Raw genomic sequence first — 13,135 nt, forward strand, 5'->3', positions numbered from 1 at the left:
AATCATGAAACTACTTGAAATACTTCTACCTACTCATACACCTCCTTTATCTTTCACCTCTTCCCTCTTTTTTGTAGTTATTCTCCTGTTCTGCTGTCTTTCAAGTCACACCCTGCGCTGCTCTCCTGCTTCCTCGTCCCCCGTTCCCATTTTGGTACCTTTCCATTGCTGAGCATACATTACATTTTGCAGGCCTTTCACATCTCAGAAATGCTGCAAGCAGTGCTTCTGAGCTCAAGCCACTATTTGGTCTATGTGATGACACAGGACTAAACAGCTGGAAATCGTTCTTTAAAAAAAAAAAAAAGAAAAAAGAGAAATTAAATCAATGACTTAAAGAAAAAAAAGCGTGCATGGCTCACATCCATGCCCCTGATGTCCATGGCTCTGATAATCGATCTATGCTATTTATATCTGCAGTAAGTTGGAGATACCCAACATTGAAAATGCAACTGAGATCCCACCCTTTGGTTTTGTGGAAGGGAGGTAACAATTCAAAAGCCAGTTATTCAGCTAGAAGAAGGGGGTTCCTGACAGCTCTGAGGATGAACAGACTGGTTTTGTTGGACAAACCATTGAGGACATTCCAAAGGACGATTCATATACATGTGGCCTGCAATTACATTCAGCAAATTAGAGTTTGTAGGATGCTCTCTTCTCATGAGAGTATGGGACGAGTCCTGCAGAATGGGACCTTCTCTGAGGTTCACCCAGATGTGGGTAGCACACAGCTCACCACCTCCTGCACGGGAGAAGAGGTGTTACAGAGAAAAACCTGCGTGCTTGCTTTCTGAAGAGATGTGAAGAAGGAAATTGTTTCAGTTTCCAAAAGGGTAGAAAAGCATCGCCCCCCTGCCCCACCATCTCTACTCCAGCAGGACCACCTGGGGAAGAAGTGATGTTCCTCTGGCTGAACAGTGGGTGTCGTAGCTTTGGAAAAAAATTTGCTTTCTTTTGAATGCCTTCTGCCAGGTCAGGGAGAGCAAATATTCCAAAAGGACTGCTGCAAGCCGATGGCTTGGGATCACTCCCTGCCAATGGCTTCCTCACATCTGGCCCCAGTACTATGCAGTTCTATCCCAGCACCACCTATCTTCACTTCATGCAGGGAGAACCAAAGTGGCATCTATCAGTTATTCTGAGAGAGTCAAGAATTCCTAATACTTTCAGTAAAAAAGGGGAGTTGCCTATTCTTTGTCTGGTTCCAGATCATTCTTTTTTTGCAGTGATCTACTGAAAACCAGATATGAAACACATACAGGCATGAAATGACTTGTATTGTTTTTACTGCACTTCTTTTGATTGTGCTATGCCATGAAAGAAAAACAAACACATTCAAAAAAAGCAGACACTCCCAGGCCCCACATCTGGAAAGTTGCAGTAGAGTTGCTTAGGTCTCCAGACTCCATCCTGTAGCCATTTAAACATAGACGTTCCTCTATTTATATGAAGTCTCTTGCAAGTGAGACAACAAAACCTTCTCCTGACTCTACTCCGGGAGGTATATTCCAACTTAGATTTCTTGCTAGAAGCACTTGGAGAAATTACCTCCTTGGCTTTGCTTTATATTGGACCAAATTAAAAGTGCTTAATCTGGAGAACTGGAAGTTCCTCAGTGCCTGCATGTGGTCAGTGGGTCTGATACCTTTCTGCATTACTGCTGGTGCCTGTGAGGAGCAGGAAATCCGCAGTCAGCCAGGGGCCAAACCTGTTGAGAACTGAGACCACGTTCCTGCAGAGCCCTGCTCCCCCTGCAGTGACAGTTCACTAGAAGAAGCTCTGAACACAACATTTTGGGTGAAATGTGGTTTTGTGTGTTTTTAAAATAAATTCTTTTGCCAAGTACTTCCTGGCTGGGTTTAGTTTTACTCTTTGCACCTCACCACCCCCAACACCCCCCACCTTCCTGTGAGGAAAAGAACAGGTATCAAACTCAGTCACCAAGCTAAAGCTTCCATGACTTGAAAAAACCGACACAAGATTTTAACCAATTCCTATCATGATCTTCCCAAAAGCCTGGAATGAACCAAACTAAAAATAGAAAGGCCTAACTACTATCTGCTCCACTTTCCTGACAGTTGTTAGTCCAAATTAACTTATCTGGCAGCTGATTATTTTAAAATGCACTGCAAAACATACTTATTTCTCTTCTGACACTGTTCACAAATTGTACTTATCTTTATCAGTTAAAAAACAAACCAGAAATTCTGAGCACTGGCTTAATTTTACCCTTTCTTAACATAATCAAATTACTTCTGGTTATGCCCCAGTCTGTCACATTAAGTCACACTTTATTGAGTTGTCTTACTCCTGTTTGTATTGTAGCAGCGCCTAAGGACTCAGACAAAGAACATGGTCCTTTTGTGAAGCCCATACACTAAGGATCCATTATTCTTTTGGGTGTAGATACACCTCTCCTCATAATTACATCCTGAGCTGTGACAAAGTGGCTGCCAGGCAACACAGCTGTCAAAACCACCTCGCAGGGCAGCTGGAGAGCACAAATCAAGTGAAATAATAGAAATGTTTGGGACACCAGGCATCGCACGGAACAGGGAGTGCTCTCCGTGCTCCTCATACCTGATTATACATCACGACCTCGGCTAAAGCATCTTTATGGCACAATCACACTTGCCCTTGCAAAGGGACTGGCGCTGATGTTGCCCATTGGGGCTCACAGTTCTCCACGGTGTTTTGGGGTTAAGGGGTCTGCAGCACACTTTTCATCTAAGTGTGAGGGCTGTCACATTGCTGTCCCTTGTCTGGCTTCCGTGTCAGCAACAGGCATCATGCAGCAGGCTGTATCACACCAATAAAATAGATCATTATTTTAGATATATTTAACCTTTCAGATGGATTAATCCTCTGATTCTGTTTGAGTCATGTTATTTTTGGTACCAGCAGGAAGGAAGTGGTGGCAGCACATGGCTGTCCTTTTCATGAGTCCCTGGGTTGGCCTGGTTTGTGTTGAAGTCGTATGCATAGGATGCAGGTAAGCTGATTTAATGACAGGTGGCTGCTGAAAGCAGCATTTCTACTTTCCCTCACTTACAGGATTCTGCTCCCCTCGATCTTGTGGCTGTGTGGCCACAAGGTGGATCAATTCAGCTGTCTCGCCAATGGAAAATTCATTATTTTTGGAAGTGTTATTTTACCACCAGATCGATTATCTGATTGTTACCAGATCCTGTGTAAGGGATGGGAAGGGAGCACACATCCATGGGCTGCAAGCAGGATCACCTTTTTACAGCAGCCTGCTGTCAGGTCAACAAAGCCAAACCAGGCTACTGCTGCTGCGTTCAGGTGACAGATAACCCAATGTCACTCTGATGCTGGGAGGGACAGTTCTGTGTCTCTGCACCTTGCCATAGGTTGGGCGCGTCTGCCATCTTTCCAATATGAGTATCACTGTGATCCCAGTGGAGCTGGTTTAGGGACCACATCCATGAGAAAAGAAAAATTCCTCTTTTTGTGAGGTTAGCTTCATGGTTAAGCTAGTTCCCAGCAAGGCTGGAGGACCTAAGAACCACTAAAGTGGTTCTTGAAACCAGTGGGACCTCATGCTTGGGACAAGGTGACAGCTTTCCATAATGTGTCTGTGAGGTTGGCTTGATCCCCAAAGATCCCCTTTGGTAGGGGACCCCTACCGAATGTACATTCAGTTTGCTGGTCTAGATGAGAATAGAGTTTGGCAGAAAGGAAGCAACACTTGTACCGCTGAGGTAGAAAAGGCAGGCTCCAGAAATTAAAGCAAGCCCCTGTAATTCCGGGTGCTGAGTTCTAGAGGAGTGCTTTAAATGTATCTTTCTTCTGTATACAAAAAGGAATTTGTTTCTGGCATCCAGGGTTCCCTTCTAGGGATTACCTGAATGACTGGAAGCAACTCATTCACCTGGGATGAACTACTCAGTTTCTCCAGTATCCGTGCCGATATGGAGGGCAAAACACCTCGTTGGGTCAGGAATTCACCAGGAAGAGAGTAGGGAAGCCCTTCACCCTCTGCAGCCCTGGAGATCACCGGGTGATGGGGGCAGATGGGGATTCTGGGACTTGTCCATCCCAAGAAGGCTTGGCTCAGGGCATCCTCCAGTCTGGCTTGACAGCCTCTAAGGGCGACGGGAGGCTGCCCAGCTCCTGGAGGAGCCTGAAACCTTCTCACTTCCCCTCGGACCCGCCGCATCTGAGCGGGCTGGTGGTCAGTCTCCCCCTGACCCCCTCCGTGGCTACGGGGTCTGTGCTGGGAGCTGGCCGCGGGGAGAGGTGGGGACACGGCCCGGGCGGCGGTCCCCGAGCGCAAAGGAGTTAACAGGACTTTCTGCCTCTTCCCGCCCGCGCCTCCTCCACCCTCCTCATTACCTGCACTTTATCACTGCCGGAGCCGCGGCGCGGGAGAGGTGGAGGGCCGGCAGGGCTTCCTGCGCCGCCCGGGGCTGCCGGGGCCCTTCCTGCCCGCCCGGCGGGGTCGCGGGGGGTGTGTGCGTGGGGGCTGCGCTCGGCGCGGCCGGGGGAAGGTGTGCGAGTGCCTGCGTGCCTCCTGCCTGTGGGTGGGAGCGGGGTTGGGGCGACGCGAGGGGAAGGCGGGCGGGCAGAGCGGGCGGGCGAGCGTGTCTGCGCGCCGCAGCCCGGCAGGGATGCGGCATGGCCGTGGGCTCCGTGAAGATGCCGTCGCCGTGTGAGGGCGCGGAGCTGGCTCGCAGCTGGAGCCCCGGCGGCGGAGCACACGAGCCGCCGCCGCCGGTGCAGCTGCGGCAGAAGCTGCGGGAGCTGCCGGCGCTGCTGCGGAGCGGGCTGACGCTGCGGAGGAAGAGCGCGGTCGCCGCCGGCCGGGTGAGTAAGCCAGCGGGCGGCCCGGGGCAGCGCCCCGCCGGGGCCGCCCCCCTCCCTGCTCGCCGGGCGGCGGTGCCCGGGGCAGGCGGGGCAGCTCCCGCAGCGCCCCCGGCCGGGCCGCGGTGGGGGGCGGGGGGGCGGCGGGCCGCGGGCTACCGGCGCTGGCCCTCCGCGGGGGAACTGCCGGGCGGGCGGCGGGGAGGGCGATCGCTGGCTGGGTGTCAGGGCGACAGCTCGGCGGCCCCCGGGCGGGGGTGCCCGCAGGCCGGCGCTGGGCTCTGCCCGCCGCTGCCGGATCTGGTGAAAAATTAAATACCAGCGCGGGGCAGTGCGTGCCCCTGTCCCCATCCCCCTGTGCTTCCCGCGGCTCCGCTCTTCCCTCCTTTTGCCCTCCGCCTGGCAGAACTCGCGCGGGCCCGGCGGGGGATGCCGCGCAGGTGTGCGCGGACGCTCCCACCGACGCCCGCAAAAGCAGCGGACTTCAGCGCGCTGGGAGGCCTTTCTGGGGGTGCTCTTGGCCCCAGCCTCGCGTGCCGCGAGGCCATGGGGTCCCGCGGGCATTGTGGGAATCCCTAGCCAAATTTCCCTCGAGTTCCCTCGTTTTCAGGTGGGCTGGTGATGTGGTTTTGTGGGGTTGGCTCGGTAGGAAGCAGCGCCCTGGCGAAGCGCCATGTGACCAGCATGAGTGGGACCGGCAGTGGTGAGCGGCCACTCTTGCCGGTGAAATCTTCCAGCCGTGGCTTGGAGGGGAGTGGGTGGGAGTGCCATCAGGCCACCACAAAACTTACTCGCAGGCCAACACCGGATGGAAACCCACCATCTATCTAGTAGCTGAAATGAAGGGGTTGGGGCTCATCTGCACAGGGCTGGGTTTGTTGGCGTGGAGAACCAAGCGAGCTGCCATGTCGTTTTGGTGCCCTGATAAGTGCCTCTGCAAGGAATTAGTAGGGAGAAGTCAGCATGATGTGTGTTTGTACCCTCATCAGCAATGTAGTACTTTACCCATGTAAATAAAAGCTTTCTCTGCACAGGGAAGTTGTTGTGCAATATATAAGGGTGGGAATTTAAAGCCAAACTTCCTGGGTGAATGCTTTGTTATAAGAAGATACAAATAAATGTAATCAGAGTAGTGTGTATATTTACAACAGAAACTGTTTTTGTGTAATATTTTGACTCAGATTCCTGTTCTAGGTTAATTTCTTTCCTCAGGTGAGTTTAACACACAAAATAAAGGGAATCTCCATACAGAGCAGCTAGGGAGTTTTATTGTTCAGGTGAAATAATAATCCACGTGACAAAGTTGTCCATGTGAACACAGAGCTGAAGGGCTTCAGTTAATTGCAAATAGCCAGGTCTTGCTAATGGTGCTCGTACAGCGGCAGGTCTGTTCTAGCACAACAAATTCACGATGCTTCAGGGAGACACGTGCAGAGCGGGCTCAAGTTCATCCTCATGGCTATTCCTCACCACTACCAAAAGCATTTGACAAGCCAGTGGTACAGTGGTTACTCTCTAAATATTTGGAGTCGGTGAATTAACACCCTGGTGAGAAGCATGGTTAGCTCCTGGGTTGTGCCTGCTGGAGCCTTGGTCCCATCTTGCTTCACAGTGTCCCAGCTGAGGCTCTGCCTGTCTTTGCTGATGTACTGTGTTACGGACCAGCAAACACAGTGTGACAGCTGTAGTGGTGGTGTCATCTGTGGCTTCGCCTCCCAGTACCCTGTGGGTCGTCTTGCAAAGTTTTTCTTTGAGCTGTCTATCCTAGTAGGAAGAAAGCTGAGGGGAGGATGATGAGTTTGTATGTCAGTCTGGAGTCAGCCCAGGAGACCTTGGATGCTCTATAGCTCCAGCAGGACCTTCTGGCTTGGTCCTCTGTGGGCAACAAGACTGACTGCTGTGCTCTGCTGTCTCTGTGTTTGCAGGGGTTCTTCTGCATCTGAAATTATTCAGCAATGAAGGAGTCCAGAGGGTGCTTTGAGGCTCAGGTAGCGCTAGGAATCCACTAGTGATGTTAAAGTTGCTTGTTCCCTTTGGAAACCAATTGGACACTTGGGGTGCATGGAAGGCCTCTCCCACACATGTGATGCTCCAGGGCGTAGGCTGGCTCTGTTTGTTAGTAGTGCTCTGTGTTGATCCCTGTCCACTCCGTGCATGTGCCTTTTCCCCTAGAAACGGGATTTTAGGGGCATGACATTTTTCATGTATTTCCATTTAATGCAGAGAATAACTTCAACCCTGAAAATGACAGTAGTTGGGAAAGGGAAGGGATATATTGGAATAATAATATGCAGCGTTGTTTTATATTTTCCCTTTTAAATGTGGCTCTTTAATAAAAAAGCGCCTTAAAATAAGGTTGGAGAAAGATTAACACAAATAAGATTCCTTTTTTTTTATCTCAACAAAATAGTTCAGGTTAATCCAAAGTTAATTTTTGGAGGGTTTTGTTTGTGTGTGAAATCTCCATTTCCTCTATCCCTTTGGAGAAAAAAGAAATCAAAAAAAATGTGGTCTGGTCTTCCTCTCTGGTGACTTTTTCTTTGTGCCTTTTTGTTTGTTCAAAAGCCATGCTGAGAGTCTTATTTGTCCAGCTGGTTTCATCAGGAATGTTGCTCACTTAGGTGAGCTGTTTTCAAGTAAATGCTGACCAGCTGAAATGCTGGCATGTTTAATTTCCTAGGAAAACATTATGACCCCTGAGCAGGGGGTCTGCCTCTGATGCTGATTCGCTCGGGGACCGCCTGCAGTGCAGTTTGCTTCCTCATCTATAAAGCAGGGATAATCTGCATGTGTGCATGCTTGGGGACTCTGGATAATAAAATATAATGGAAGTGTTAAGGGTGCTATAATTGTTTTAAGGATGTACTTCACTGCATCCTGTTCAAATACTCCCTGTGGTGTGGGGGGGAGTAAAGCAATGTGTAGTAGAAGGTATTATAAAGGTGTGGGGGGGAAAGGGAATAAATTTTGCTGACCAGTATGGGGTGGGATATTTTATTTTAAATCTCTCTGGGCCTCTCTGCCCTTGGCACTAAACTGTTTGATAACATGTAAAACTAACCTCTAATTCCTCTGCTAGGGAAGCTCGGTGCTTTTTTTAAAGCCCTGAACTTTGAGCTAGATGTTGCCTTTGTCCTTGCCAGCAGGTTTTTTTACGTTGGGTCTTAGGACAGGTCTCTGCCTTAAGTGGGGGAGAGGCTGCAGTTGCACAGTGAGCTGTGAGGGGGTGGGCTTCACGCCTCGTCCTCTGCTTGATGCTTCTGTGTTTCCGCAGGGTAAATCAGTAGAAAATGATCCAGTCTTTTGCTGTGGTAGTTGTGTGTGTGTCAGAGCTTGTGCAGAGGCAGGGCCTGGTGTGGTGGGTTGCTGTGCCCTGTGGAGCTGTTCCTCTCTGCCATGTGCTTGCTCAAAGTCTTTGCAAAGTGGGACCCTTCTGTTTCCTGGTTTACCCCCTTGAGGTCTCTGTTAAGTGTACATGTAGTAACCTTGAGTATTTTGGTTATGACCTGTCTGATGTTCTTCCTGGTGCTTGCCAAAAATGGCTTCCTCTCCTCCTCTTTTTCATGCAATTAGGGATGAAATACAGGTCCCTGCCCCTGGAAGCACCAGGTTCACCAGTGGTGAGGTCCTTCAGGCATGGCAGTCCAGCAGTTGCTCCACCATGCCCAAAATTATTTTCACCACCATGTTTTGGACTCTTAATGGAACTAATTCGCCTCCTGAGCATCTCCTGAGAGAGCAGGGAAGTGCTCAGAAGTTGGGGGGGAGGGGGGGGGGAAATTACCTTGCACACACACAGAGACACTCATGAATTTTTAATAACCTCTTTGGCCTTCTAGGCTCATGTTTACATGCACAAGCAAAATACTGTTGTTATGCATGAGCATGGACATTGTCCTTTGTTACTCTAGTGGAGCTGGAAAATATTTTGGACATTGTGGTGTCAAACCCTGCTACACTCATACTATGAAAAATCTTGCTGGCCTGTATAAACCTTCACCATGGGACATGCCTTTGGGCTTGCTGGCACCTAAAGAGATACTGTGACTCTTTCCTCTTCTGAGACCCTGTAATGACTTTTATGAGGTTCTTAGGGCTCTGGCTGGGCAAATGTTTTCAGTCTTGTCTTCAACCTAGCTCTATTTTGAGTGGCAGCGTTGCTGTTTATGTCTGTCAGGATGTAAACTGACTGTAGGGTTACATGTTGAGAATAAACAGTAAGTTTTTAGGTATGCATGCTAAAAGTTTACACGAGTTCAAGGTGAGACTGGAAGAGTTCATGGAAGAGAAATGTAGTGAACATACTAAATCCTCATCGGGCACAGAAGGTTCCCAAGCTGAAAATAGCTGGAGGGTTGGAGTGTATTAGAGATATCTATCATATATTCTGGCACTGACAGTTGTCATGCTGTTGGAGACAACTCTTCTTTGGCAGGGGAAAAAAAAAAAAATTGTATGCAATCTGGTTTAATTAAATAAGGTATCTGAACCTCTCAACCTACATTTTGCTGAACTTTTATTCATCTCTTGTAAGAAGCTTTGAGTTGCTTATTTCATTCAAGTTACTTTCCTCTAATCAGTTTATCCTGTGACTGAGGAAACCACAGTGTTGAAGATGAGGTTTTTCCAGGACATTGGAAAGTCCCTGCTGAAAATACTCAGAATTTCCCATCTTTCTTTCCATGGTTGCATTATGGTTGTGGTTGGTAGCTGTGTTTTCATTGAGCCAAGCGTATAGATCTGCCTTGTACTCAGGTAACCTTTGCACCAATGACTGACTTTTATAGTAGTCCATATCCTTATTGGCAGCTCATCATCTGAGTAGTGCCTGAGTGACCTTGTACTTCATGCTGTAGAATTACACTCTTTTCCTCCTATCCTGGTTCTCAAAGTCCCCCAATCTCCCTGTATGCCATTCTATTTACATTTGTTTTGACAGTGCCTCCAACTTTGTGCCATGAGTACATTTCATTAGCACCTCTGTGCTTGATTGACCAGTGTTAATGAGAAGGAGAGAAAAAAAGTCAGTTGAAGAATTGCTCTGGTGCCTGTGTTTATGTAGACTATAGAGGCTTTAACTTTGGAGTTTCTCCTGTGTTAAAAAGATGTGGTGTTGTGGTGTGTCCGTGCTGTATCAGGCTGCCTTGCAGATCCCATAGGGTGGGTCCATATGCACTGAAATCAGTGCACAGAAATACTGGATTGGCTCAGTAAATTGGAAGTTTTACTGTCAGAAGTATTACGGAAGTAGGCTGATGGATATTGGTGACATCTCGCTTTAAAGCCTACCACCATAGAGGGTCTACTCAGTAACTTAATACCCCCCATCACTTTGTCAGTTACATGACTAAAAATAGTCTCTGTAAGTAGTCTTGAATTTTTCCTATTGTAATCAGGCTTATTATGTATTCCTGCTAAATGTGTTTGATTAAGATAATTGTCTCTCACAGTATCCTTTAACTTGTCAGGTCCGTGACTAGTGACACATGAAATGTTGACTAATGAGTAAAATAGCTTAGCGACAGTGACCATGGTAGCTGATGGGGGAATTTCAGTGTCTCTTGTGTTTATTTGCATAATAATTTGTTTCATAGTCGGTGTTCAGTGAATTACTAAATTGAGAATACTTCTTAATTAGCTCATGTGTTATGACATCTGAGAAGTTATGCCTGGGTTTGATTAACTACAGTTGAATGAAAGGGAAGGCAAAGCCACTCTTCTGCCCTAGGAAGTAACCTACTGAATTTTTCAGAATGAAAATATATTTTTCTCCTTGAGGTGGGGAGTTAGTCTGGTTATGAGGATGGTGCCCACTGCCTCTGATCTTACAGTGGCACAGGATGTGAGGCTGGCAGTGCCCAGACTGGCATCTCAGCTGCTTTTTAGCATCCCTGGGAAGGGGCAGGTGCAGCACTGGCAGGTGCTGCTGTCAACACGTGGGGAAGAGATGCCGCCATGTGGCTTTTGCTGATGGAAGGTGTAGAAAATTGGCATCGACCCCTTGACACAGGAAAAATTTTGCATCTTGTTCTGAGCTATGGGACAGTCCTGAGTTTCCTTTCTCTGTTTTGGCCAGAGTGTATCCTCCCAAGGTCCTCTCACCCACATTGGCTGCTATAAAATTTGGTTTTATCTTTAACCCCTTGCCCACGCTGTAAGTGAAGCTTAAGCTGAAAACACCACCCCGTGTTAAAACTAATTAACACCAGTTAATGGTGCCCATGCTCAGTCTCCTAAGTGCTGCTTTTCCTGTGTTAGCAATAACACCCTGGGTTAGGGGCTCGGACAGAAAATATCGACTGGCCCTGCATGTCTGTGTAATTCGGGCTGAACAGGGAGCTCGCTACTTTCACTTTTGGTTTTGCAGCTGTTTGTAAGGGATGTAGCCTGCAGATCCTCAGATGTGGTGCTGCCGTTTGTGGCTTGGAAACCTATCAAGGGAATTTGTGTAGGAAATAAGATCAACTCTGTTGGAATTAAAAGGAATGCATTAGAGCATTTGCAGAGTTGCTGCTGCTGTTGTTACGCCTTGACGGAAGGCTTGTTTAAATCTGAGCTGATTGTCCCCTTAGTTATATATTTAACATGAAATAAACAGAATTCACTTTGTGGAATTGTATACTTTAATTTGCTCGGTTGCAAACCTGCATTATTGGTTAATTCACGCTAGATTTCCCAGCCGCCAGAATGAATGAACAAGTGCTGCACTGTACAATTATGACAAACTCTATTAAGGTTTGTATTCAGCTGCTGTTACTCGTATGGCCCCAGTGGTTTGAATTCCATTTACGCCGTGAGGAAATTGCAAAACAAGCTGTGCATTTTCATGCTGATGAAAACGCTGGAAATAGACAGCAATAGCTTTTTAAAAGGGGACGAGGAAAAAAAATAAAGGGAAAGCTGAACATGCCATTTTCTTCAACCTAACTCACAGAAAGCCATTGTAATAAACCAGATTTATCCCTCCTATATCGTTCATATAACAATTAAAGTAATATTTCACATATGGCGAAGGAAAGAGCTTGTTCTTTATGCTAGCGCTATGTCACTTGCTTATTCAGTTGTAGCTGAAAGTGCTCCTGTCCACCGTGGTTTCTGACCTTGCTCCAGGCGGGTGCTGGGTGTAACAGCCAGCGTATGAAGCGATGGGGTACAGTATGTGATCTTTCAGTCTGGCTCTCTGGAACTACTCAAGGCCCCAAATGGGTCTCGCCACATTTCTGTGCCAGATCTGGGCACCCGGGTGCTGTAGGTCTGGTGACACAGGTGCCTCCTTTGGATGCGAGTCATCTTCTATTAGGGGTGCATATTAATGCTTAGGAAAAGAGCCTCGGTGCTGATTGGGGCTCAGTAGGGTGCTGTAGGACTGAAAATAAAGTAGGAAATCTTTTAACTCCAGATAGGGCAAGAGTGCCCTGTTCTGCAGCCGCTCAGGGCCGGCTGGGCTGGGCCATCCATATGTTGCTCCGCAATTTCTGCACAGACTCCAAATCCTCTTTTTTCCCTTGAATCAGGCTGCCTTGTAGATGCCATAGGATGGGTCCATATGCACAGATCCATTTCAGTTGACTGTTTTAGACTGCTTTTTAGTACTTCCTGTATAAACCTCACCTATATGACACCTTTTGATTTAAACATTATTCATTATACCCACGCTTTTGGCAAAAGTTTAAGGATAAAAATGAAGTCATTTGGTCTATAAAGTTAAAATATTTTCAAGTTCCAGGCGTAAAAGGCAGGAGCTATTCATAATTGTCATGGCGTCTTTTATCTCAGTTAACGTACGGTTTGACTTGGGTTAGCGTGACCTTGTAAAATGATCTGCCTATGGCTGTTGTATCAAGCTAGGGTCAATTATTCATATTTAAACATTATAGCATACAGTTTATTCTGATGAAATTCTTTTTCACAAGATATTTTCCTGGAAAGGACACAGCAGGCTAACTGATTAAAAGTCAATATAATTTTTATAGAGCAAAAAGAAAATATTCTGCTGATTGCAGAGGAAAAAGCTCCTTTCAGTCTATATAAATACCAGTGAGGCTGTATTCATAGCATCAGTAATCATTTTTGCCTTCAGTTTTAGAACTGAATTAACCCATTAAATCTTAAAATGATGATTTATTTATATTTTTGGTTTGTCTTTTTAGAATGATTGATTATAAAGAATGCAACTTTATTTTTTCCCTTAGTTTGGGGGCCTGCCTTCCTTTTCTTGCTTTCTGGACCTCACACCTAAGTAATTACATGGCTGAGACACACATGGGCTACAGGACTTAGAGCAGTAAGGAAATAAATAGTTCAGAGGCTC

At 47.2% G+C, this 13,135-nt stretch overlaps 1 protein-coding gene across 1 annotated transcript in view; it reads left to right on the plus strand.

Moving 5' to 3' along the window:
• Nucleotides 1–4,638: 4,638 nt before the first annotated feature.
• RAPGEF5 (Rap guanine nucleotide exchange factor 5) overlaps nucleotides 4,639–13,135 on the plus strand; it is a gene marked incomplete at its 5' end in the record, with an annotated part of 154,282 nt that continues 145,785 nt past the window's right edge. The window contains one exon of the mRNA XM_084280501.1: nucleotides 4,639–4,827. Coding sequence (XP_084136627.1) covers nucleotides 4,639–4,827 — 189 coding nt within the window. The remainder of the gene's footprint in view (nucleotides 4,828–13,135) is intronic.

Source organism: Gallinula chloropus (genome assembly GCF_964237585.1).
Source record: "Gallinula chloropus genome assembly, chromosome: 2".
NCBI classification, from domain to species: Eukaryota; Metazoa; Chordata; class Aves; order Gruiformes; family Rallidae; genus Gallinula; species Gallinula chloropus.